The sequence below is a fragment of the Ascaphus truei genome, unplaced genomic scaffold, assembly GCF_040206685.1.
Source record: "Ascaphus truei isolate aAscTru1 unplaced genomic scaffold, aAscTru1.hap1 HAP1_SCAFFOLD_1311, whole genome shotgun sequence".
NCBI classification, from domain to species: Eukaryota; Metazoa; Chordata; class Amphibia; order Anura; family Ascaphidae; genus Ascaphus; species Ascaphus truei.
Window position 1 is genome coordinate 18,858 of NW_027454187.1, and position 25,459 is coordinate 44,316.

The 25,459-nt window shown below is 57.0% G+C and overlaps 1 protein-coding gene across 1 annotated transcript in view; it reads left to right on the top strand.

The window, feature by feature from the left end:
• The window catches only part of LOC142475660 (choline/ethanolamine kinase-like), a gene marked incomplete at both ends in the record, with an annotated part of 84,932 nt that overhangs the window by 11,320 nt on the left and 48,153 nt on the right, over window positions 1-25,459 (top strand). Inside the window, 2 exons of the mRNA XM_075581432.1 lie at window positions 20,145-20,249; window positions 21,539-21,597. Coding sequence (XP_075437547.1) covers window positions 20,145-20,249; window positions 21,539-21,597 — 164 coding nt within the window. The remainder of the gene's footprint in view (window positions 1-20,144; window positions 20,250-21,538; window positions 21,598-25,459) is intronic.

A 25,459-nucleotide genomic window follows, 5' to 3' on the forward strand; every position in this document is an offset into this window, starting at 1 on the left:
TAGCGAGGCTAGAGTCTCCTCCCCAGGCCCTGCACCTAGAGAGGCTAGAGACTGCTCCCCAGGCCCCTGCACCTAGCGAGGCTAGAGTCTCCTCCCCAGGCCCCTGCACCTAGCGAGGCTAGAGACTGCTCCCCAGGCCCCTGCACCCAGCGAGGAAAGAGTCTCCTCCCCAGGCCCCTGCACCTAGCGAGGCTAGAGTCTCCTCCCCAGGCCCCTGCACCCAGCGAGGCTAGAGACTGCTCCCCAGGCCCCTGCACCCAGCGAGGCTAGAGACTGCTCCCCAGGCCCCTGCACCCAGCGAGGCTAGAGACTGCTCCCCAGGCCCCTGCACCTAGCGAGGCTAGAGTCTCCTCCCCAGGCCCTGCACCTAGAGAGGCTAGAGACTGCTCCCCAGGCCCCTGCACCTAGCGAGGCTAGAGTCTCCTCCCCAGGACCCTGCACCTAGCGAGGCTAGAGAATACTCCCCAGGCCCCTGCACCTAGCGAGGCTAGAGACTACTCCCCAGGCCCCTGCACCTAGCGAGGCTAGAGACTCCTCCCCAGGCCCCTGCACCCAGCGAGGCTAGAGACTGCTCCCCAGGCCCCTGCACCTAGCGAGGCTAGAGACTGCTCCCCAGGCCCCTGCACCTAGCGAGGCTAGAGACTCCTTCCCAGGCCCCTGCACCCAGCGAGGCTAGAGTCTCCTCCCCAGGCCCCTGCACCTAGCGAGGCTAGAGTCTCCTCCCCAGGCCCCTGCACCCAGCGAGGCTAGAGTCTCCTCCCCAGGCCCCTGCACCTAGCGAGGCTAGAGACTGCTCCCCAGGCCCCTGCACCTAGCGAGGCTAGAGTCTCCTCCCCAGGCCCTGCACCTAGAGAGGCTAGAGACTGCTCCCCAGGCCCCTGCACCCAGCGAGGAAAAAGTCTCCTCCCCAGGCCCCTGCACCTAGCGAGGCTAGAGTCTGCTCCCCAGGCCCCTGCACCTAGCGAGGCTAGAGACTACTCCCCAGGCCCCTGCACCTAGCGAGGCTAGAGTCTCCTCCCCAGGCCCCTGCACCCAGCGAGGCTAGAGTCTCCTCCCCAGGCCCCTGCACCTAGCGAGGCTAGAGACTGCTCCCCAGGCCCCTGCACCTAGCGAGGCTAGAGACTGCTCCCCAGGCCCCTGCACCTAGCGAGGCTAGAGTCTCCTCCCCAGGCCCCTGCACCTAGCGAGGCTAGAGACTGCTCCCCAGGCCCCTGCACCCAGCGAGGAAAGAGTCTCCTCCCCAGGCCCCTGTACCTAGCGAGGCTAGAGACTGCTCCCCAGGCCCCTGCACCTAGGGAGGCTAGAGACTGCTCCCCAGGCCCCTGCACCTAGCGAGGCTAGAGTCTCCTCCCCAGGCCCCTGCACCTAGCGAGGCTAGAGACTGCTCCCCAGGCCCCTGCACCCAGCGAGGAAAGAGTCTCCTCCCCAGGCCCCTGCACCTAGCGAGGCTAGAGTCTGCTCCCCAGGCCCCTGCACCTAGCGAGGCTAGAGTCTCCTCCCCAGGCCCCTGCACCTAGCGAGGCTAGAGTCTCCTCCCCAGGCCCCTGCACCTAGCGAGGCTAGAGTCTCCTCCCCAGGCCCTTGCACCTAGCGAGGCTAGAGTCTCCTCCCCAGGCCCCTGCACCTAGCGAGGCTAGAGTCTCCTCCCCAGGCCCCTGCACCTAGCGAGGCTAGAGTCTCCTCCCCAGGCCCCTGCACCTAGCGAGGCTAGAGTCTCCTCCCCAGGCCCCTGCACTCAGCGAGGCTAGAGACTCCTCCCCAGGCCCCTGCACCTAGGGAGGCTAGAGACTCCTCCCCAGGCCCTGCACCTAGAGAGGCTAGAGTCTCCTCCCCAGGCCCCTGCACCTAGCGAGGCTAGAGTCTCCTCCCCAGGCCCCTGCACCTAGCGAGGCTAGAGTCTCCTCCCCAGGCCCCTGCACCTAGCGAGGCTAGAGTCTCCTCCCCAGGCCCCTGCACCTAGCGAGGCTAGAGTCTGCTCCCCAGGCCCCTGCACCTAGCGAGGCTAGAGTCTGCTCCCCAGGCCCTGCACCCAGCGAGGCTAGAGACTCCTCCCCAGGCCCCTGCACCTAGCGAGGCTAGAGTCTGCTCCCCAGGCCCCTGCACCTAGCGAGGCTAGAGTCTCCTCCCCAGGCCCCTGCACCTAGCGAGGCTAGAGTCTGCTCCCCAGGCCCCTGCACCTAGCGAGGCTAGAGTCTGCTCCCCAGGCCCCTGCACCTAGCGAGGCTAGAGTCTCCTCCCCAGGCCCCTGCACCTAGCGAGGCTAGAGTCTCCTCCCCAGGCCCCTGCACCTAGCGAGGCTAGAGTCTCCTCCCCAGGCCCCTGCACCTAGAGAGGCTAGAGTCTCCTCCCCAGGCCCCTGCACCTAGCGAGGCTAGAGACTCCTCCCCAGGCCCCTGCACCTAGCGAGGCTAGAGACTCCTCCCCAGGCCCCTGCACCTAGCGAGGCTAGAGTCTGCTCCCCAGGCCCCTGCACCTAGCGAGGCTAGAGTCTCCTCCCCAGGCCCCTGCACCTAGCGAGGCTAGAGTCTGCTCCCCAGGCCCCTGCACCTTGCGAGGCTAGAGTCTCCTCCCCAGGCCCCTGCACCTAGCGAGGCTAGAGTCTCCTCCCCAGGCCCCTGCACCTAGCGAGGCTAGAGTCTCCTCCCCAGGCCCCTGCACCTAGCGAGGCTAGAGTCTGCTCCCCAGGCCCCTGCACCTAGCGAGGCTAGAGACTCCTCCCCAGGCCCCTGCACCTAGCGAGGCTAGAGACTCCTCCCCAGGCCCCTGCACCTAGCGAGGCTAGAGTCTCCTCCCCAGGCCCCTGCACCTAGCGAGGCTAGAGACTCCTCCCCAGGCCCCTGCACCTAGCGAGGCTAGAGTCTCCTCCCCAGGCCCCTGCACCTAGCGAGGCTAGAGACTCCTCCCCAGGCCCCTGCACCCAGCGAGGAAAGAGTCTCCTCCCCAGGCCCCTGTACCTAGCGAGGCTAGAGACTGCTCCCCAGGCCCCTGCACCTAGGGAGGCTAGAGACTGCTCCCCAGGCCCCTGCACCTAGCGAGGCTAGAGTCTCCTCCCCAGGCCCCTGCACCTAGCGAGGCTAGAGACTGCTCCCCAGGCCCCTGCACCCAGCGAGGAAAGAGTCTCCTCCCCAGGCCCCTGCACCTAGCGAGGCTAGAGTCTGCTCCCCAGGCCCCTGCACCTAGCGAGGCTAGAGTCTCCTCCCCAGGCCCCTGCACCTAGCTAGGCTAGAGTCTCCTCCCCAGGCCCCTGCACCTAGCGAGGCTAGAGTCTCCTCCCCAGGCCCCTGCACCTAGCGAGGCTAGAGTCTCCTCCCCAGGCCCCTGCACCTAGCGAGGCTAGAGTCTCCTCCCCAGGCCCCTGCACCTAGCGAGGCTAGAGTCTCCTCCCCAGGCCCCTGCACCTAGCGAGGCTAGAGTCTCCTCCCCAGGCCCCTGCACCTAGCGAGGCTAGAGTCTCCTCCCCAGGCCCCTGCACTCAGCGAGGCTAGAGACTCCTCCCCAGGCCCCTGCACCTAGCGAGGCTAGAGACTCCTCCCCAGGCCCTGCACCTAGAGAGGCTAGAGTCTCCTCCCCAGGCCCCTGCACCTAGCGAGGCTAGAGTCTCCTCCCCAGGCCCCTGCACCTAGCGAGGCTAGAGTCTCCTCCCCAGGCCCCTGCACCTAGCGAGGCTAGAGTCTCCTCCCCAGGCCCCTGCACCTAGCGAGGCTAGAGTCTGCTCCCCAGGCCCCTGCACCTAGCAAGGCTAGAGTCTGCTCCCCAGGCCCTGCACCCAGCGAGGCTAGAGACTCCTCCCCAGGCCCCTGCACCTAGCGAGGCTAGAGTCTGCTCCCCAGGCCCCTGCACCTAGCGAGGCTAGAGTCTCCTCCCCAGGCCCCTGCACCTAGCGAGGCTAGAGTCTGCTCCCCAGGCCCCTGCACCTAGCGAGGCTAGAGTCTCCTCCCCAGGCCCCTGCACCTAGCGAGGCTAGAGTCTCCTCCCCAGGCCCCTGCACCTAGCGAGGCTAGAGTCTCCTCCCCAGGCCCCTGCACCTAGCGAGGCTAGAGACTCCTCCCCAGGCCCCTGCACCTAGCGAGGCTAGAGACTCCTCCCCAGGCCCCTGCACCTAGCGAGGCTAGAGTCTGCTCCCCAGGCCCCTGCACCTAGCGAGGCTAGAGTCTCCTCCCCAGGCCCCTGCACCTAGCGAGGCTAGAGTCTGCTCCCCAGGCCCCTGCACCTAGCGAGGCTAGAGTCTCCTCCCCAGGCCCCTGCACCTAGCGAGGCTAGAGTCTCCTCCCCAGGCCCCTGCACCTAGCGAGGCTAGAGTCTCCTCCCCAGGCCCCTGCACCTAGCGAGGCTAGAGTCTGCTCCCCAGGCCCCTGCACCTAGCGAGGCTAGAGACTCCTCCCCAGGCCCCTGCACCTAGCGAGGCTAGAGACTCCTCCCCAGGCCCCTGCACCTAGCGAGGCTAGAGTCTCCTCCCCAGGCCCCTGCACCTAGCGAGGCTAGAGACTCCTCCCCAGGCCCCTGCACCTAGCGAGGCTAGAGTCTCCTCCCCAGGCCCCTGCACCTAGCGAGGCTAGAGACTCCTCCCCAGGCCCCTGCACCTAGCGAGGCTAGAGACTCCTCCCCAGGCCCCTGCATCTAGCGAGGCTAGAGACTCCTCCCCAGGCCCCTGCACCTAGCGAGGCTAGAGTCTCCTCCCCAGGCCCCTGCACCTAGCGAGGCTAGAGTCTCCTCCCCAGGCCCCTGCACCTAGCGAGGCTAGAGACTCCTCCCCAGGCCCCTGCACCTAGCGAGGCTAGAGACTCCTCCCCAGGCCCCTGCATCTAGCGAGGCTAGAGACTCCTCCCCAGGCCCCTGCACCTAGCGAGGCTAGAGTCTCCTCCTCAGGCCCCTGCACCTAGCGAGGCTAGAGTCTGCTCCCCAGGCCCCTGCACCTAGCGAGGCTAGAGACTGCTCCCCAGGCCCCTGCACCTAGCGAGGCTAGAGACTACTCCCCAGGTCCCTGCACCTAGCGAGGCTAGAGTCTGCTCCCCAGGCCCCTGCACCTAGCGAGGCTAGAGACTGCTCCCCAGGCCCTTGCACCTAGCGAGGCTAGAGACTACTCCCCAGGTCCCTGCACCTAGCGAGGCTAGAGACTGCTCCCCAGGCCCCTGCACCTAGCGAGGCTAGAGTCTCCTCCCCAGGCCCCTGCACCTAGCGAGGCTAGAGACTCCTCCCCAGGTCCCTGCACCTAGCGAGGCTAGAGACTGCTCCCCAGGCCCCTGCACCTAGCGAGGCTAGAGACTCCTCCCCAGGCCCCTGCACCTAGCGAGGCTAGAGACTCCTCCCCAGGCCCCTGCATCTAGCGAGGCTAGAGACTCCTCCCCAGGCCCCTGCACCTAGCGAGGCTAGAGTCTCCTCCCCAGGCCCCTGCACCTAGCGAGGCTAGAGTCTCCTCCCCAGGCCCCTGCACCTAGCGAGGCTAGAGACTCCTCCCCAGGCCCCTGCACCTAGCGAGGCTAGAGACTCCTCCCCAGGCCCCTGCATCTAGCGAGGCTAGAGACTCCTCCCCAGGCCCCTGCACCTAGCGAGGCTAGAGTCTCCTCCTCAGGCCCCTGCACCTAGCGAGGCTAGAGTCTGCTCCCCAGGCCCCTGTACCTAGCGAGGCTAGAGACTCCTCCCCAGGCCCCTGCACCTAGCGAGGCTAGAGACTCCTCCCCAGGCCTCTGCACCTAGCGAGGCTAGAGTCTCCTCCCCAGGCCCCTGCACCTAGCGAGGCTAGAGACTACTCCCCAGGTCCCTGCACCTAGCGAGGCTTGAGTCTGCTCCCCAGGCCCCTGCACCTAGCGAGGCTAGAGACTGCTCCCCAGGCCCCTGCACCTAGCGAGGCTAGAGACTACTCCCCAGGTCCCTGCACCTAGCGAGGCTAGAGACTGCTCCCCAGGCCCCTGCACCTAGCGAGGCTTGAGTCTGCTCCCCAGGCCCCTGCACCTAGCGAGGCTAGAGACTGCTCCCCAGGCCCCTGCACCTAGCGAGGCTAGAGACTACTCCCCAGGTCCCTGCACCTAGCGAGGCTAGAGACTCCTCCCCAGGCCCACAGTTGGTATTGTATTGTGTTTTGTGCATCTTTGTGTTGTCTGCTGGCTGCCAGAATAACTTGTGTTCTGTCTGGTGCTGGTGCTGGTGATCCCGGTGGTTTTGGTGTAAAAGTTCTGGTCTCCCGTGACAGTAATTATCACCATATATGGTCTTTCGGATCATTTGACTGCTCATACGGGGCAGAATGGAATGTTTAATATCCAACTTTAGCAAAAACATATTATTTAGCAATTAATTTTAATAATGAAAAATGTTAGTAATATATAAAAATGCTAAACTTATACAGCGTTTATCCAAATAGCATTAATAGAATATATCCCATAAAATAAATAAATAGCATTAATAGAATATATCCCATAAAATAAATAAATAGCATTAATAGAATATATCCCATAAAATAAATAAATAGCATTAATAGAATATATCCCATAAAATAAATAAATAGCATTAATAGAATATATCCCATAAAATAAATAAATAGCATTAATAGAATATATCCCATAAAATAAATAAATAGCATTAATAGAATATATCCCATAAAATAAATAAATAGCATTAATAGAATATATCCCATAATTTAAAATGTCACTGCTGTCCCACCAACTTCTCCTTGTCATTTCTCCCTGAAAGATAACAGTTCTGTGGTGTTTAGACTTAATTCTACTATGTACTAAATGGTTGTTTTTAATTCAGTGTCTGATCTACCCAAAATCTTCACGTTGACCTTGGTTCTCAGCTCAGATAGTGTCACTGTCTCTTGTGTAACTTCCCGCTGGTGTCACCACGGCCATGGTAATTGGCCCTTAGGCGTGTCTCGGGAGACCAGGAACTTTTTACACCTTTTATATTTGTGCCGGGATCATACATTAGGCAAAACAAGGCAGTAGAAACAAAATGTAGTTTATTTCGGTAAACCAGCGTACAAGAAGAAGTAATACACAATATACAGTTACAAATGCACTTACTGGGGGGCTGGGGGGGAATCTGGGCGTCCCAAGGTGCAGGGCGCCCGCTTGGATGAGCTTACCCTGACCGGGATATACACACGGTTCTCCTGCTCCTCTTTTCGGCTTCAATTCTTAGCCGCTCCGCTCCGCTCGGTATGTAGAACTTGGGTCCAAAAGACGGGACTTAGTCTCTGCGAGGCAGACTTTCCTATCTTCACCGGAAGGTCTGGTTCTCTGCCGCAGCCGTCTCCTTACATACAGCTATCCTTAGCATGGTGGTAGGAGGAGTGACCAATCAGAGCGTGGGAACCCTATCCCACTAGCCAATAGAAACAGGGGCTCGTCTCTTGGCTGACGTCAGAGGAGGGGCGGGCCACGCCGGCTTGGGACGCCCCGTGGGCGGGATATACGAATTGACCAATGGGAAACGCGCCGACATTCTGACGCTTCCTCCACTCAACCCATTGCCACCTACTGGGCCGGCTCCACCGAGTCTGGCACACCAGGGGGTCCTCCCCGCAGGGCGTCTCTGTTCTCCGGACTCAGTACTCCGCCCCGGTCACTCAGCACCCCGACACCTCTCCACATCCCATCTCCTCTTTGAACTACGGACTCTATGCAGACTTGCTGGCGCCTTAAGCAGAGGCCCGGGCGGACTGCAGAGAGCCTTATAATAAATGTATGAAACACAGAAAACATATTCATGCAGGGGGGGGCCTTGGGGGGACCCGGCATCTGAGCTCCCGATTCCCTCCATAAAATCTGCCTTTCTAAAGTTTAAAGTCTTTGTTGAACCCAAGTAATCTGTTTTTTGATCATTTATTTCAAATGAGACCATGTTATGATCACTGTTACCCAAATGTTCCAGGACTTGAATATTTGTTATTACTTCTACATTGTTTGATATGACCAAATCCAGAACTGCCCCTCTCCTGGTTGGTTCCTCAATAATTTGGGTCATATAATTATCTTTAAGCACCCCCAAAAACCTGTTCCCTTTTGTTGTAACGCTAATCTCATTGCCCCAGTCTATGTCTGGATAATTAAAATCACCCATTATGCAAACATGACCCAGTTTTGATGCCTTCTCCATTTGCAAAAGTATTTTAGCTTCCTCAATCTCACAGATATTTGGTGGTTTATAGCATATTCCCACAAACATTTTCTTTATACTTTTACCTCCACTGCTAATTTCTATCCACAAAGTCTCTACATTTTCATCATTCCCTTCATAAACATCATCCCTTATAATAGGTTTTAGATCTGGTTTAACATATAAACATACTCCACCTCCCCTTCTTTTTATTCGATCCTTCCGAAAAAGAGAATACCCCTCTAAATTAACTGCCCAGTCATGAGTTTCATCCCACCAGGTTTCAGTAATGCCTATGATATCATACTGCTCCCTTGCAGCTATTAATTCAAGCTCCCCCATTTTATCTGTCAGGCTTCTTGCATTAGTAAGCATGCATTTAAGTTTTTTTCAGCCTGTACTATTATCTTATCTGCTCCTTCCTTTCTGCGCCCACTTGGTTTAGTCTTTAGAAGTTTTCTAGTATTATCTCTATTTACTGTGGGTGTCTCACTGCTTGTCAAACTTGCACTGGCCCCCATTCTACCTCCATACCACCTTGTATCCTCATCTATTCCATTTAGTTCATTATTTGTTTCATTCCCCTCCCCCATGAAGGGGTTAATGTATACCTGCAATCATACACAGGTCCCTAGTATAAAGATGGGTCCCTAGTATAAGGAGAGGTGCCCAGATACAGGCCCAGGTACCCTGAACCTGGTATAGGGGTTCAGGGGGTGCTCCAGCTAAGTAATAAAGCTGAGAGTGATTTCTTGTGTGTAAAAGTTTTAAGTTATTTCTAAAGTGCGCAAAGTACGAGGCCAGTGAGTGTAGGGAATATATACCCTCACTCCATCCCTGACAGCAGAACAGGGACGTATATATTATATACTCTCACTCCATCCCTGACACCAGAACAGGGACGTATATATTATATACCCTCACTCCATCCCTGACACCAGAACAGGGACGTATATATTATATACCCTCACTCCATCCCTGACACCAGAACAGGGACGTATATATTATATACTCTCACTCCTTCCCTGACACCAGAACAGGGACGTATATATTATATACCCTCACTCCATCCCTGACACCAGAACAGGGACATATATTATATACCCTCACTCCATCCCTGACACCAGAACAGGGACTTATATATTATATACTCTCACTCCATCCCTGACAGCAGAACAGGGACTTATATATTATATACCCTTACTCCATCCCTGACACCAGAACAGGGACGTATATATTATATACTCTCACTCCATCCCTGACACCAGAACAGGGACGTATATATTATATACCCTCACTCCATCCCTGACACCAGAACAGGGACGTATATATTATATACTCTCACTCCATCCCTGACACCAGAACAGGGACTTATATATTATATACCCTCACTCCATCCCTGACACCAGAACAGGGACGTATATATTATATACTCTCACTCCATCCCTGACACCAGAACAGGGACGTATATATTATATACTCTCACTCCATCCCTGACACCAGAACAGGGACGTATATATTATATACTCTCACTCCATCCCTGACACCAGAACAGGGACGTATATATTATGTACCCTCACTCCATCCCTGACACCAGAACAGGGACGTATATATTATGTACCTTCACTCCATCCCTGACACCAGAACAGGGACGTATATATTATGTACCCTCACTCCATCCCTGACACCAGAACAGGGACGTATATATTATATACCCTCACTCCATCCCTGACACCAGAACAGGGACGTATATATTATATACCCTCACTCCATCCCTGACACCAGAACAGGGACGTATATAGTATATACCCTCACTCCATCCCTGACACCAGAACAGGGACGTATATATTATATACTCTCACTCCATCCCTGACACCAGAACAGGGACGTATATATTATATACTCTCACTCCATCCCTGACACCAGAACAGGGACGTATATATTATATACTCTCACTCCATCCCTGACACCAGAACAGGGACTTATATATTATATACTCTCACTCCATCCCTGACACCAGAACAGGGACGTATATATTATATACCCTCACTCCATCCCTGACACCAGAACAGGGACGTATATATTATATACTCTCACTCCATCCCTGACACCAGAACAGGGACGTATATATTATATACTCTCACTCCATCCCTGACACCAGAACAGGGACGTATATATTATATACCCTCACTCCATCCCTGACACCAGAACAGGGACGTATATATTATATACTCTCACTCCATCCCTGACACCAGAACAGGGACGTATATATTATATACTCTCACTCCATCCCTGACACCAGGATAGGGACGTATATATTACATACTCTCACTCCATCCCTGACACCAGAACAGGGACGTATATATTATATACCCTCACTCCATCCCTGACACCAGAACAGGGACGTATATATTATATACCCTCACTCCATCCCTGACACCAGAACAGGGACGTATATATTATATACCCTCACTCCATCCCTGACACCAGAACAGGGACGTATATATTATATACTCTCACTCCATCCCTGACACCAGAACAGGGACGTATATATTATATACTCTCACTCCATCCCTGACACCAGAACAGGGACGTATATATTATATACTCTCACTCCATCCCTGACACCAGAACAGGGACGTATATATTATATACTCTCACTCCATCCCTGACACCAGAACAGGGACGTATATATTATATACTCTCACTCCATCCCTGACACCAGGATAGGGACTTATATATTTTATCACACAGAAGACAGGACACAGTATATTTTATTAAAGAGTTATATTTAATAGGTATATGTACTGATAACCTGTGAATGAACTGTGGGATTTCCAAGTCATGGAATCCGAGGGACCAGATAACTACCAAGCTTGGTGCCTCTGTGTCTGTGCGGAGTCCGGACATGAAAGCCTCAGGGATGCCAAGGTGTTAGAACAGGAGGGTACTGCAGTTCTGCCTGAGTACCCGCATCCTGGGCTAACACAGGGCTATCCGGCCACCATTTGGCAGAACCCAGACTCTGTGGAGCCTGGTCAGCAGGTGGACTCGGTATGCAAAAAGGCAGAGGTGCCAGGTTGGCGCACGCCCCTTTGCAGAATGAAAAAGGTGCCCATCCGGCTTTACAATACCGGCATATCGGCGATTGGCTGGCAGGAGAATTCCCACGCTCTGATAGGCTGTAGAGGTTTGTGAATGGGACACTGAACCCCATAAGGAGCCCTGCAGCCAATGAGGAGGGCAGATTCCAAGCGCCAAACCATCAGCGGCAAATTCAAAGATGCTCGGTACTGAATAGACGCGAGCCAGCTTCAAAGATTTTGACTCAAGAATTCTTCCAAGTCCCACTTCTGAAGACCGTATCAGTCGCGTCTGGCATTGCGCCGAAATCAGTTCCAGGACTTTTGTGAGTACCTACCGGTCATTGTAAAGGTCTCCTACAGAGGTAATTTTTGTGAATTTCTTTTAAAGGATAGATTTATTCGTTGGCCCCATTCCCAGTAACTGTGTTATCCCTGTAAATTTTGTTACATTGTGTGTATGTCTTTTCCTGAAATAAATTACAATTTATTTTACCTCCTTGCTTTGCTCAATGATCCCGGTATAAAAAGGTGTTGAAAAACCTGGTCTCCCGTGACAATGTGGCACTGTGTATGACATTGTGTGTGTGTGTGTGGCACTGTGTACGACAGTGTGTGTGGCACTGTGTATGACATTGTGGGTGTGTGTGTGGCACTGTGTACGACATTGTGGGTAGTGTATAGCTGGGATGCGCAAAGTTTTTTGTTGCGCCCCCTGTGTGCCGGCTCCAGAGCTCGCGCCCCCCCTCCCCAGTGACCTGGCGTCAAATGACGCAGAGGGTTGTCACGATGGACACACTTATTAACAAATTTATATTTTGTGGATCCCAATTGAGCAGAACAAGTTGAGCAAAATAAACTGAGATTTATTCCCTTGATAGGCAAACACACGATAACTGCAGAATACACTTAATAATTACACTTACTGGTATAGGAACAGGGGATAATGTCCAGAAAGGTGCAAAGCACCAGAAGATTGTCCTTTAAAATGTAGTCCTTTTGCAAGGGTATAAATTGCCAGCCCAATCCTTCTGTGAGAGTGCCAAGTCTTTTCTGGTCTGTTGGGGTTAATCAGATAACCCCAGCACTCACAGTGTCCTAACGCAGAGTTCTGTCCTTGGTTCCGATGTAATAAGACTCTTTGCGTTCCAGGAATGTGCTGCTGCTCTTCTCCGCTGTTAGAAGCGTGATGGAAATCCGCTCACATGGTACTGCTGCGGCCAAGTTTATTCGAGCATTTGCCCGTTCTTGGCCGCAGCAGTATCCTGGCGCGCGCCGGAGGGTGACGGGCGCGCGCCGAATCAGCGGAGGAGAGCCCTCCGATCGGGGCGCTCTCCCTACCGCTGCCGGGTCCGCCGGGTCCCCCGGAACCCCCTGCCGCCGTCCCCCACATCGCGGGACACCAGGGCTCCCTCGGGGAGCCCTGGACGCGCGTGCAGGGGGCGCAGGCTCCCGAAGACGCGGGCACGCCGAGGGGCGGCCACTAGCAAGCCGGGAAATCTCCCGGCTTGCGGATCTGGCCGCACTGCGATTAAGTGTGTCGCCAGTGTATAATGAAAAACGAAAGACAATGGGGATAGCCTGGGTGGGATGTATATAGAGTTTGGAAGCCTATTGCCAACATACCCACCCAATCCCCCTTGTGGGAATTTTCTCATTCCCCAATCCCCTACTTGCCCAGTTTGGAGAGTGGGCACTAGGGATTTCCTGTTCACACAGAGTCAGTGCGACAATGCTACCGTGGCTACTTAGCATAGGTGCACTCCACTCTTTACCTGGCCCCTCTCAGTCTGGTAGGGCGGGGTGAGCCAGCCCAGATGCGTCAACAGGATTTCCTATTTAGCATCCATCTGGCCAATTCACCCCCCCCCCTGACTCTGGGTCTTTTGATAGGCAACTTCCAGAGAGACTTACAGGCGTGGGCCCAGCATGTGACCTTTGAAGCTTGCATAGGAAAGTGACCCAGCTCATAGGTGTCAAAACATTTGGTTCTTGTGTGCATTTTAATGACAGGAGAAAAAAACCCTCATCCTGCTTGTCCCTGTTTAAAACCTGCAGCAAAAACACACTTTATTGAAAATACCTGGTCCCCTTATCTCACACTTATGAAATATATATGTGTGTGATGGGGTGTACTCTACTGCAAGCACATACAATCCTGCAAAATGGGGACAACAAGGGACAGAGGAAAAAATAAGACATGTACAGTGCATGAAAAATTAACCCCTTCATCCCCAATACGAAATAGGGGTAACCAGCTGAGCACACTGCCTTTATTAATGCGCTGATTACGCCCATTTTCACCACAAGGGTCACGTGACCCCGCCGTGTCATTTGCCGCACGTTTCCATGACGACGCGTCACGTGACCCCGCGGCATCATTTGACACTGCGTTGTCATGGCGACATGACCAGAAGCCAGCTGAATCCCGAAAAGTAGAGGTTGCAGAGGCCTTGCGCGGTCCCCGGCACTTAATGTAAATGTCATGGGGTAGAGCACGGGACATCTGCAACCGCCCGCACCCCCCAGGAAAATCCAGCGCCCCCCAGTCTGCGCACCGCTGCTGTGTGTGACATTGTGTGTGTGACATTGTGTGTGTGACACTGTGTGTGTGACACTGTGTGTGTGACACTGTGTGTGTGACACTGTGTACGACATTGTGTATATGACACGGTGTATAAGTGTAACATGGTGTGTGACATTGTGTATATGCAACTGTGTGAGTGTGACATTGTGTATATGCAATTGTGTGTGTGTGACACTGTACTCTATATGACACAGAGTGTGACAATGTGTGTCATTGTGTGAGTGTGACTCGGTGTGTGAGTGTGACATTGTGTATATGACACTGTGTGAGTGTGACCCTGTACTGTGTGTGACACGGTGTGCGACATTGTGTGTGTGACACTGTCGTACGTGACTGTGTGTGACACTGTGTATATGACACTGAGTGTGACAGAGTGTGTGTGTGTGTGACACTGTTCAGAATATGGAGGAGTGAGAGTGTCACTGTGACAATCTCCGTGTGTGTATCTGATCCCAAACTGAAGGGGAGGAGCGCAATTACTCCCCGGGGTGTCTGCAGAGACGGGGAGAAAACACAAAACGGGGCGGAAAGAACGGGGCGGATCGAACGGACCTGCTCCTGAACGGGGCGGTTCTGCTCCTGAACGGGGTGGACCTGCTCCTGAACGGGGCGGTTCTGCTCCTGAACGGGGCGGTTCTGCTCCTGAGCGGGGCGGTTCTGCTCCTGAGCGGGGCGGTTCTGCTCCTGAGCGGGGCGGTTCTGCTCCTGAGCGGGGCGGTTCTGCTCCTGAGCGGGGCGGTTCTGCTCCTGAGCGGGGCGGTTCTGCTCCTGAGCGGGGCGGTTCTGCTCCTGAGCGGGGCGGTTCTGCTCCTGAACGGGGCGGTTCTGCTCCTGAACGGGGCGGACCTGCTCCTGAACGGGGCGGTTCTGCTCCTGAACGGGGCGGTGCTGCTCCTGAGCGGGGCGGTGCTGCTCCTGAGCGGGGCGGTTCTGCTCCTGAGCGGGGCGGTTCTGCTCCTGAACGGGGCGGACCTGCTCCTGAACGGGGCGGACCTGCTCCTGAACGGGGCGGACCTGCTCCTGAACGGGGCGGACCTGCTCCTGAACGGGGCGGACCTGCTCCTGAACGGGGCGGACCTGCTCCTGAACGGGGCGGACCTGCTCCTGAACGGGGCGGACCTGCTCCTGAGCGGGGCGGACCTGCTCCTGAGCGGGGCGGACCTGCTCCTGAGCGGGGCGGTTCTGCTCCTGAACGGGGCGGTGCTGCTCCTGAGCGGGGCGGTGCTGCTCCTGAGCGGGGCGGTTCTGCTCCTGAGCGGGGCGGTTCTGCTCCTGAACGGGGCGGACCTGCTCCTGAACGGGGCGGACCTGCTCCTGAACGGGGCGGACCTGCTCCTGAACGGGGCGGACCTGCTCCTGAACGGGGCGGACCTGCTCCTGAACGGGGCGGACCTGCTCCTGAGCGGGGCGGACCTGCTCCTGAGCGGGGCGGACCTGCTCCTGAGCGGGGCGGTTCTGCTCCTGAACGGGGCGGTGCTGCTCCTGAGCGGGGCGGTGCTGCTCCTGAGCGGGGCGGTGCTGCTCCTGAGCGGGGCGGTGCTGCTCCTGAGCGGGGCGGTGCTGCTCCTGAGCGGGGCGGTGCTGCTCCTGAGCGGGGCGGTTCTGCTCCCGCGTGCTGAGGGTTCCCGGCACTGGAAGATACTTTGCTTTTGATATTGTGAATGTTCAACGCTCCGGTACATGTCTCGCGCTGTCTCTCGGGTACATGTCTCGCGCTGTCTCTCAGGTACATGTCTCGCGCTGTCTCTCAGTTACATGTCTCGCGCTGTCTCTCGGGTACATGTCTCGCGCTGTCTCTCGGGTACATGTCTCGCGCTGTCTCTCGGGTACATGTCTCGCGCTGTCTCTCGTGTACATGTCTCGCGCTGTCTCTCAGGTACATGTCTCGCGCTGTCTCTCGGGTACATGTCTCGCGGTGTCTCTCGGGTACATGTCTCGCGCTGTCTCTCGGGTACATGTCTCGCGCTGTCTCTCGTGTACATGTCTCGCGCTGTCTCTCGGGTACATGTCTCGCGCTGTCTCTCGGGTACATGTCTCGCGCTGTCTCTCGGGTACATGTCTCGCGCTGTCTCTCGGGTACATGTCTCGCGCTGTCTCTCGGGTACATGTCTCGCGCTGTCTCTCGGGTACATGTCTCGCGCTGTCTCTCGTGTACATGTCTCGCGCTGTCTCTCGGGTACATGTCTCGCGCTGTCTCTCAGGTACATGTCTCGTGCTGTCTCTCAGGTACATGTCTCGCGCTGTCTCTCGGGTACATGTCTCGCGCTGTCTCTCGGGTACATGTCTCGCGCTGTCTCTCGGGTACATGTCTCGCGCTGTCTCTCGGGTACATGTCTCGCGCTGTCTCTCGGGTACATGTCTCGCGCTGTCTCTCCGGTACATGTCTCGCGCTGTCTCTCGGGTACATGTCTCGCGCTGTCTCTCGGGTACATGTCTCGCGCTGTCTCTCGGGTACATGTCTCGCGCTGTCTCATGTACATGTCTCGTGCTGTCTCTCAGGTACATGTCTCGCGCTGTCTCATGTACATGTCTCGCGCTGTCTCTCAGTTACATGTCTCGCGCTGTCTCATGTACATGTCTCGCGCTGTCTCTCGGGTACATGTCTCGCGCTGTCTCTCATGTACATGTCTCGCGCTGTCTCTCGGGTACATGTCTCGCGCTGTCTCTCGGGTACATGTCTCGCGCTGTCTCTCATGTACATGTCTCGTGCTGTCTCTCATGTACATGTCTCGTGCTGTCTCTCAGGTACATGTCTCGCGCTGTCTCATGTACATGTCTCGCGCTGTCTCTCAGGTACATGTCTCGCGCTGTCTCATGTACATGTCTCGCGCTGTCTCTCAGGTACATGTCTCGCGCTGTCTCATGTACATGTCTCGCGCTGTTTCTCGGGTACATGTCTCGCGCTGTCTCTCGGGTACATGTCTCGTGCTGTCTCTCAGGTACATGTCTCGCGCTGTCTCTCCGGTACATGTCTCGCGCTGTCTCTCGTGTACATGTCTCGCGCTGTCTCTCGTGTACATGTCTCGCGCTGTCTCTCGTGTACATGTCTCGCGCTGTCTCTCGTGTACATGTCTCGCGCTGTCTCTCCGGTACATGTCTCGCGCTGTCTCTCGGGTACATGTCTCGCGCTGTCTCTCGGGTACATGTCTCGCGCTGTCTCTCGGGTACATGTCTCGCGCTGTCTCTCGGGTACATGTCTCGCGCTGTCTCTCGGGTACATGTCTCGCGCTGTCTCTCGGGTACATGTCTCGCGCTGTCTCTCGGGTACATGTCTCGCGCTGTCTCTCGGGTACATGTCTCGCGCTGTCTCTCGGGTACATGTCTCGCGCTGTCTCTCGGGTACATGTCTCGCGCAGTCTCTCGGGTACATGTCTCGCGCTGTCTCTCGGGTACATGTCTCGCGCTGTCTCTCATGTACATGTCTCGCGCTGTCTCATGTACATGTCTCGCGCTGTCTCTCAGGTACATGTCTCGCGCTGTCTCTCCGGTACATGTCTCGCGCTGTCTCTCGGGTACATGTCTCGCGCTGTCTCTCGTGTACATGTCTCGCGCTGTCTCTCGTGTACATGTCTCGCGCTGTCTCTCGTGTACATGTCTCGCGCTGTCTCTCCGGTACATGTCTCGCGCTGTCTCTCGTGTACATGTCTCGCGCTGTCTCTCGTGTACATGTCTCGCGCTGTCTCTCGTGTACATGTCTCGCGCTGTCTCTCCGGTACATGTCTCGCGCTGTCTCTCGTGTACATGTCTCGCGCTGTCTCTCGTGTACATGTCTCGCGCTGTCTCTCGGGTACATGTCTCGCGCTGTCTCTCGGGTACATGTCTCGCGCTGTCTCTCGGGTACATGTCTCGCGCTGTCTCTCGGGTACATGTCTCGCGCTGTCTCTCGGGTACATGTCTCGCGCTGTCTCTCGGGTACATGTCTCGCGCTGTCTCTCGGGTACATGTCTCGCGCTGTCTCTCGGGTACATGTCTCGCGCTGTCTCTCGGGTACATGTCTCGCGCTGTCTCTCGGGTACATGTCTCGCGCTGTCTCTCGGGTACATGTCTCGCGCTGTCTCTCGGGTACATGTCTCGCGCTGTCTCTCGGGTACATGTCTCGCGCTGTCTCTCGGGTACATGTCTCGCGCTGTCTCTCGGGTACATGTCTCGCGCTGTCTCTCGGGTACATGTCTCGCGCTGTCTCTCGGGTACATGTCTCGCGCTGTCTCTCGGGTACATGTCTCGCGCTGTCTCTCGGGTACATGTCTCGCGCTGTCTCTCGGGTACATGTCTCGCGCTGTCTCTCGGGTACATGTCTCGCGCTGTCTCTCGGGTACATGTCTCGCGCTGTCTCTCGGGTACATGTCTCGCGCTGTCTCTCGGGTACATGTCTCGTGCTGTCTCTCGGGTACATGTCTCGCGCTGTCTCTCAGGTACATGTCTCGCGCTGTCTCTCATGTACATGTCTCGCGCTGTCTCTCATGTACATGTCTCGCGCTGTCTCTCATGTACATGTCTCGCGCTGTCTCTCGGGTACATGTCTCGCGCTGTCTCTCGGGTACATGTCTCGCGCTGTCTTTCATGTACATGTCTCGCGGTGTCTCTCCGGTACATGTCTCGCGCTGTCTCTCGTGTACATGTCTCGCGCTGTCTCATGTACATGTCTCGCGCTGTCTCATGTACATGTCTCGCGCTGTCTCATGTACATGTCTCGTGCTGTCTCTCAGGTACATGTCTCGCGCTGTCTCTCCGGTACATGTCTCGCGCTGTCTCTCGGGTACATGTCTCGCGCTGTCTCTCGTGTACATGTCTCGCGCTGTCTCTCGTGTACATGTCTCGCGCTGTCTCTCGTGTACATGTCTCGCGCTGTCTCTCCGGTACATGTCTCGCGCTGTCTCTCGTGTACATGTCTCGCGCTGTCTCTCGTGTACATGTCTCGCGCTGTCTCTCGTGTACATGTCTCGCGCTGTCTCTCCGGTACATGTCTCGCGCTGTCTCTCGTGTACATGTCTCGCGCTGTCTCTCGGGTACATGTCTCGCGCTGTCTCTCGGGTACATGTCTCGCGCTGTCTCTCGGGTACATGTCTCGCGCTGTCTCTCGGGTACATGTCTCGCGCTGTCTCTCGTGTACATGTCTCGCGCTGTCTCTCCGGTACATGTCTCGCGCTGTCTCTCGTGTACATGTCTCGCGCTGTCTCATGTACATGTCTCGCGCTGTCTCTCCGGTACATGTCTCGCGCTGTCTCTCGGGTACATGTCTCGCGCTGTCTCTCGGGTACATGTCTCGCGCTGTCTCTCGGGTACATGTCTCGCGCTGTCTCTCGGGTACATGTCTCGCGCTGTCTCTCGGGTACATGTCTCGCGCTGTCTCTCGGGTACATGTCTCGCGCTGTCTCTCGGGTACATGTCTCGCGCTGTCTCTCGGGTACATGTCTCGCGCTGTCTCTCGGGTACATGTCTCGCGCTGTCTCTCGGGTACATGTCTCGCGCTGTCTCTCGGGTACATGTCTCGCGCTGTCTCTCGGGTACATGTCTCGCGCTGTCTCTCGGGTACATGTCTCGCGCTGTCTCTCGGGTACATGTCTCGCGCTGTCTCTCGGGTACATGTCTCGCGCTGTCTCTCGGGTACATGTCTCGCGCTGTCTCTCGGGTACATGTCTCGCGCTGTCTCTCGGGTACATGTCTCGCGCTGTCTCTCGGGTACATGTCTCGCGCTGTCTCTCATGTACATGTCTCGCGCTGTCTCTCAGGTACATGTCTCGCGCTGTCTCTCATGTACATGTCTCGCGCTGTCTCTCCGGTACATGTCTCGCGGTGTCTCTCGGGTACATGTCTCGCGCTGTCTCTCGGGTACATGTCTCGCGCTGTCTCTCGGGTACATGTCTCGCGCTGTCTCTCGGGTACATGTCTCGCGCTGTCTCTCGGGTACATGTCTCGCGCTGTCTCTCATGTACATGTCTCGCGCTGTCTCTCGTGTACATGTCTCGCGCTGTCTCTCGTGTACATGTCTCGCGCTGTCTCTCGGGTACATGTCTCGCGCTGTCTCTCATGTACATGTCTCGCGCTGTCTCTCATGTACATGTCTCGCGCTGTCTCTCGGGTACATGTCTCGCGCTGTCTCTCGGGTACATGTCTCGCGCTGTCTCTCATGTACATGTCTCGCGCTGTCTCTCATGTACATGTCTCGCGCTGTCTCTCGGGTACATGTCTCGCGCTGTCTCTCATGTACATGTCTCGCGCTGTCTCTCATGTACATGTCTCGCGCTGTCTCTCGGGTACATGTCTCGCGCCGTTTCTCGGGTACATGTCTCGCGCTGTCTCTCGGGTACATGTCTCGTGCTGTCTCTCGGGTACATGTCTCGCGCTGTCTCATGTACATGTCTCGTGCTGTCTCTCAGGTACATGTCTCGGATTTCCTCTCTCTCGTTCACACAAGACGCTCTCGTGGGGAAGTTCGAACAGCTGAAGAGTTTTGGTTTGGAAGAAGAGATGCAGAGACTGAGGTGAGGGGCTGGGGGGGTAACAGGGAGGGGCTGGGGGGGTAACAGGGAGGGGCTGGGGGGGTAACAGGGAGGGGGTGGGGGGGTAACAGGGAGGGGGTGGGGGGTAACTTGGAGGTGAGTAACGGCTGTCACACATTCCCCCCCCCCTGCTGTGGCACACTTTACCCCCCCCCCCTGCTGTGGCACACTTTACCTCCCCCGCTGTGTCACACATCCCCCCCCCCCCGCTGTGGCACACTTTACCCCCCCCCCCCCCCGCTGTGTCACACATTCCCCCCCCCCCCCCGCTGTGGCACACTTTACCCCCCCCCTTCCCCCCCGTCACACATTTCGCCCCTGCCCCGCTGTGTCACACATTCTCCCCCCCCCCCGCTGTGTCACACATTCTCCCCCCCGCTGTGTCACACATTCTCCCCATCCCTGCTGTGTCACACATTCTCCCCCCCCCCCGCTGTGTCACACATTCTTCCCCCCCGCTGTGTCACACATTCTCCCCCCCCCCCCGCTGTGTCACACATTCTCCCCCCCGCTGTGTCACACATTCTCCCCCCGCTGTGTCACACATTCTCCCCATCCCTGCTGTGTCACACATTCTCCCCCCCCCCGCTGTGTCACACATTCTCCCCCCCGCTGTGTCACACATTCTCCCCATCCCTGCTGTGTCACACATTCTCCCCCCCCCCGCTGTGTCACACATTCTCCCCACCCCGCTGTGCCACACATTCTCCCCATCCCTGCTGTGTCACACATTCTCCCCCCCCGTGTGTCACACATTCTCCCCCCCCCCGCTGTGTCACACATTCTCCCCCCCGCTGTGTCACACATTCTCCCCCCTGCTGTGTCACACATTCTCCCCACCCCGCTGTGCCACACATTCTCCCCATCCCTGCTGTGTCACACATTCTCCCCCCCCCGTGTGTCACACATTCTCCCCACCCCGCTGTGTCACACATTCTCCCCCCCCCCGCTGTCACACATTCTCCCCACCCCGCTGTGCCACACATTCTCCTCCCCCCCTGCTGTGTCACACATTCTCCCCCCCCGTGTGTCACACATTCTCCCCACCCCGCTGTGTCACACATCCTCCCCCCCCCCCCCCCGCTGTCACACATTCTCCCCACCCCGCTGTGCCACACATTCTCCTCCCCCCCTGCTGTGTCACACATTCTCCTCCCCGTCTCTCTCACTGTGTCTCCCCCCGTCTCTCTCTTACTGTGTCTCCCCCCGTCTCTCTCTCACTGTCTTCCCCGTCTCTCTCTCACTGTGTCTCCCCCCGTCTCTCTCTTTAGACTGCTTCTGGGATCCACACCGTCTCCTGTAGTTTTCTGTCACAATGATGTTCAGGAAGGTGAGAAACTCCCCTCCCCCTCTCTCTCACACTCATCTTCACCCCCCCTCTCTCACACACTCATCTTCACCCCCCTCTCACACACTCATCTTCACCCCCCCTCTCACACTCATCTTCCCTCCCTCTCTCACACATTCATCTTTCCCCCCTCTCACACATTCATCTTACCCCCTCTCTCTCTCACACACACACCTTACCCCTCTCACACACACACCTTACCCCTCTCACACATTCAACTTCCCCCCCCATCTCTCACACACATCTTCCACCCCTCTCTCTCACACACACACACACACTCATCTTCCCCCTCTCTCTCACATACTCGTCTTCCCCCTCTCTCACACACACTCGTCTTCCCCCCCCCCACACACACACACACACACCTTCCCCCTCTCTCTCTCTGACTCATCTTCCTCCCTCTCACACACACTCGTCTTCCTCTCTCTCTCACACACATACACACAGACTCATCTTCCCCCTCTCTCTCACATACTCGTCTTCCCCCTCTCTCACACACACTCGTCTTCCCCCCTCACACACACACACACACACACCTTCCCCCTCTCTCTCTCTCTCATATACTCGTCTTCCCCCCTCTCTCTCTCTCTCTGACTCATCTTCCCCCCTCTCACACACACTCATCTTCCTCTCTCTCTCACACACACACACCTTCCCCCTCTCTCTCTCTCTCATATACTCGTCTTCCCCCCTCTCTCTCTCTCTCTCACTCATCTTCCCCCTCTCTCTCTGACTCATCTTCCCCCCTCTCACACACACTCATCTTCCTCTCTCTCTCACACACACACACACACACACACACAGACTCATCTTCCCCCCTCTCTCACATACTCGTCTTCCCCCCCTCTCACACACACTCATCTTCCTCTCTCTCTCACACACACACACACACACACAGACTCATCTTCCCCCCTCTCTCTCACATACTCGTCTTCCCCCTCTCTCACACACACTCGTCTTCCCCCCTCCCCCCCCCACACACACACACACACACACACACACACACACACACACACACACACACACACACACACACACACACACAGACTCATCTTCCCCCTCTCTCTCACATACTCGTCTTCCCCCTCTCTCACACACACTCGTCTTCCTCTCTCTCACACATACTCGTCTTCCCCCCTCACACACACACACACACACACACACACCTTCCCCCCTCTCTCTCTCTCATATACTCGTCTTCCCCCCTCTCTCTCTCTGACTCATCTTCCCCTCTCTCACACACACTCGTCTGCCTCTCTCTCTCTCACACACACACACACACACACACACACACACACACACACACACACACACTCGTCTCTCCCCCCCCCCCCCCGCCTCTCTCTGTAACGGAGTGCTCACCACAAACAAGGCGGGACCACGAGGCCGAGGTGGGGATAGATATAAACCCCAACCCACAGCCGCATGGTCGCTGATTGGTCGGGGTCGGGAGAGGTGCGGGTAGTCGTGGTACTTTGCCGAGGTCTGGGTTGGAGAGGTGCGGATCGTCGTGGTACTTTACCGGGGTCTGGGTTGGAGAGGTGCGGATCATCGTGGTACTTTGCCGAGGTCTGGGTTGGAGAGGTGCGGATCGTCGTGGTACTTTGCCGGGTTCTGGGTTGGAGAGGTGCGGGTAGTCGTGGTACTTTGCCGAGGTGTGGGTGGGAGAGGTGCGGGTAGTCGTGGTACTTTGCCGAGGTGTGGGCTGGAGAGGTGCGGATCGTCGTGGTACTTTGCCGGGTTCTGGGTGGGAGAGGTGCGGGTAGTCGTGGTACTTTGCCGAGGTCTGGGTTGGAGAGGTGCGGATCGTCGTGGTACTTTGCCGAGGTATGGGTTGGAGAGGTGCGGATCGTTGTGGTACTTTGCCGAGGTCTGGGTTGGAGAGGTGCGGATCGTCCTGGTACTTTGCCGAGGTCTGGGTTGGAGAGGTGCGGATCGTCGTGGTTCTTTGCCGAGGTCTGGGTTGGAGAGGTGCGGATCATCGTGGTACTTTGCCGAGGTCTGGGTTGGAGAGGTGCGGATCGTCGTGGTACTTTGCCGGGTTCTGGGTGGGAGAGGTGCGGGTAGTCGTGGTACTTTGCCGAGGTCTGGGTTGGAGAGGTGCGGATCGTCGTGGTACTTTGCCGAGGTATGGGTTGGAGAGGTGCGGATCATCGTGGTACTTTGCCGGGGTCTGGGTTGGAGAGGTGCGGGTAGTCGTGGTACTTTGCCGGGGTCTGGGTTGGAGAGGTGCGGATCATCGTGGTACTTTGCCGAGGTCTGGGTGGGAGAGGTGCGGATCGTTGTGGTACTTTGCCGAGGTCTGGGTTGGAGAGGTGCGGATCGTCCTGGTACTTTGCCGAGGTCTGGGTTGGAGAGGTGCGGATCGTCCTGGTACTTTGCCGAGGTCTGGGTTGGAGAGGTGCGGATCGTCGTGGTACTTTGCCGAGGTCTGGGTTGGAGAGGGGCGGGTAGTCGTGGTACTTTGCCCAGGTCTGGGTTGGAGAGGTGCGGATCGTCGTGGTACTTTGCCGGGGTCTGGGTTGGAGAGGTGCGGATCGTCGTGGTACTTTGCCGGGGTCTGGGTTGGAGAGGTGCGGATCGTCGTGGTACTTTGCCGGGGTCTGGGTTGGAGAGGTGCGGATCGTCGTGGTACTTTGCCGGGGTCTGGGTTGGAGAGGTGCGGATCGTCGTGGTACTTTGCCGAGGTCTGGGTTGGAGAGGTGCGGATCGTCGTGGTACTTTGCCGGGGTCTGGGTTGGAGAGGTGCGGATCGTCGTGGTACTTTGCCGGGGTCTGGGTTGGAGAGGTGCGGATCGTCGTGGTACTTTGCCGAGGTCTGGGTTGGAGAGGTGCGGATCGTCGTGGTACTTTGCCGGGGTCTGGGTTGGAGAGGTGCGGGTAGTCGTGGTACTTTGCCGAGGTCTGGGTTGGAGAGGTGCGGATCGTCATGGTACTTTGCCGGGGTCTGGGTGGGAGAGGTGCGGGTAGTCGTGGTACTTTGCCGAGGTCTGGGTTGGAGAGGTGCGGGTAGTCGTGGTACTTTGCCGGGGTCTGGGTTGGAGAGGTGCGGATCGTCGTGGTACTTTGCCGAGGTCTGGGTTGGAGAGGTGCGGATCGTCGTGGTACTTTGCCGGGTTCTGGGTTGGAGAGGTGCGGATCGTCGTGGTACTTTGCCGGGTTCTGGGTGGGAGAGGTGCGGGTAGTCGTGGTACTTTGCCGAGGTCTGGGTTGGAGAGGTGCGGATCGTCGTGGTACTTTGCCGAGGTATGGGTTGGAGAGGTGCGGATCGTTGTGGTACTTTGCCGAGGTCTGGGTTGGAGAGGTGCGGATCGTCGTGGTACTTTGCCGAGGTCTGGGTTGGAGAGGTGCGGATCGTCGTGGTACTTTGCCGAGGTCTGGGTTGGAGAGGTGCGGATCATCGTGGTACTTTGCCGAGGTCTGGGTTGGAGAGGTGCGGATCGTCGTGGTACTTTGCCGGGGTCTGGGTTGGAGAGGTGCGGATCGTCGTGGTACTTTGCCGAGGTCTGGGTTGGAGAGGTGCGGATCGTCGTGGTACTTTGCCGAGGTCTGGGTGGGAGAGGGGCGGGTAGTCGTGGTACTTTGCCCAGGTCTGGGTTGGAGAGGTGCGGATCGTCGTGGTACTTTGCCGGGGTCTGGGTTGGAGAGGTGCGGATCGTCGTGGTACTTTGCCGGGGTCTGGGTTGGAGAGGTGCGGATCGTCGTGGTACTTTGCCGGGGTCTGGGTTGGAGAGGTGCGGATCGTCGTGGTACTTTGCCGGGGTCTGGGTTGGAGAGGTGCGGATCGTCGTGGTACTTTGCCGAGGTCTGGGTTGGAGAGGTGCGGATCGTCGTGGTACTTTGC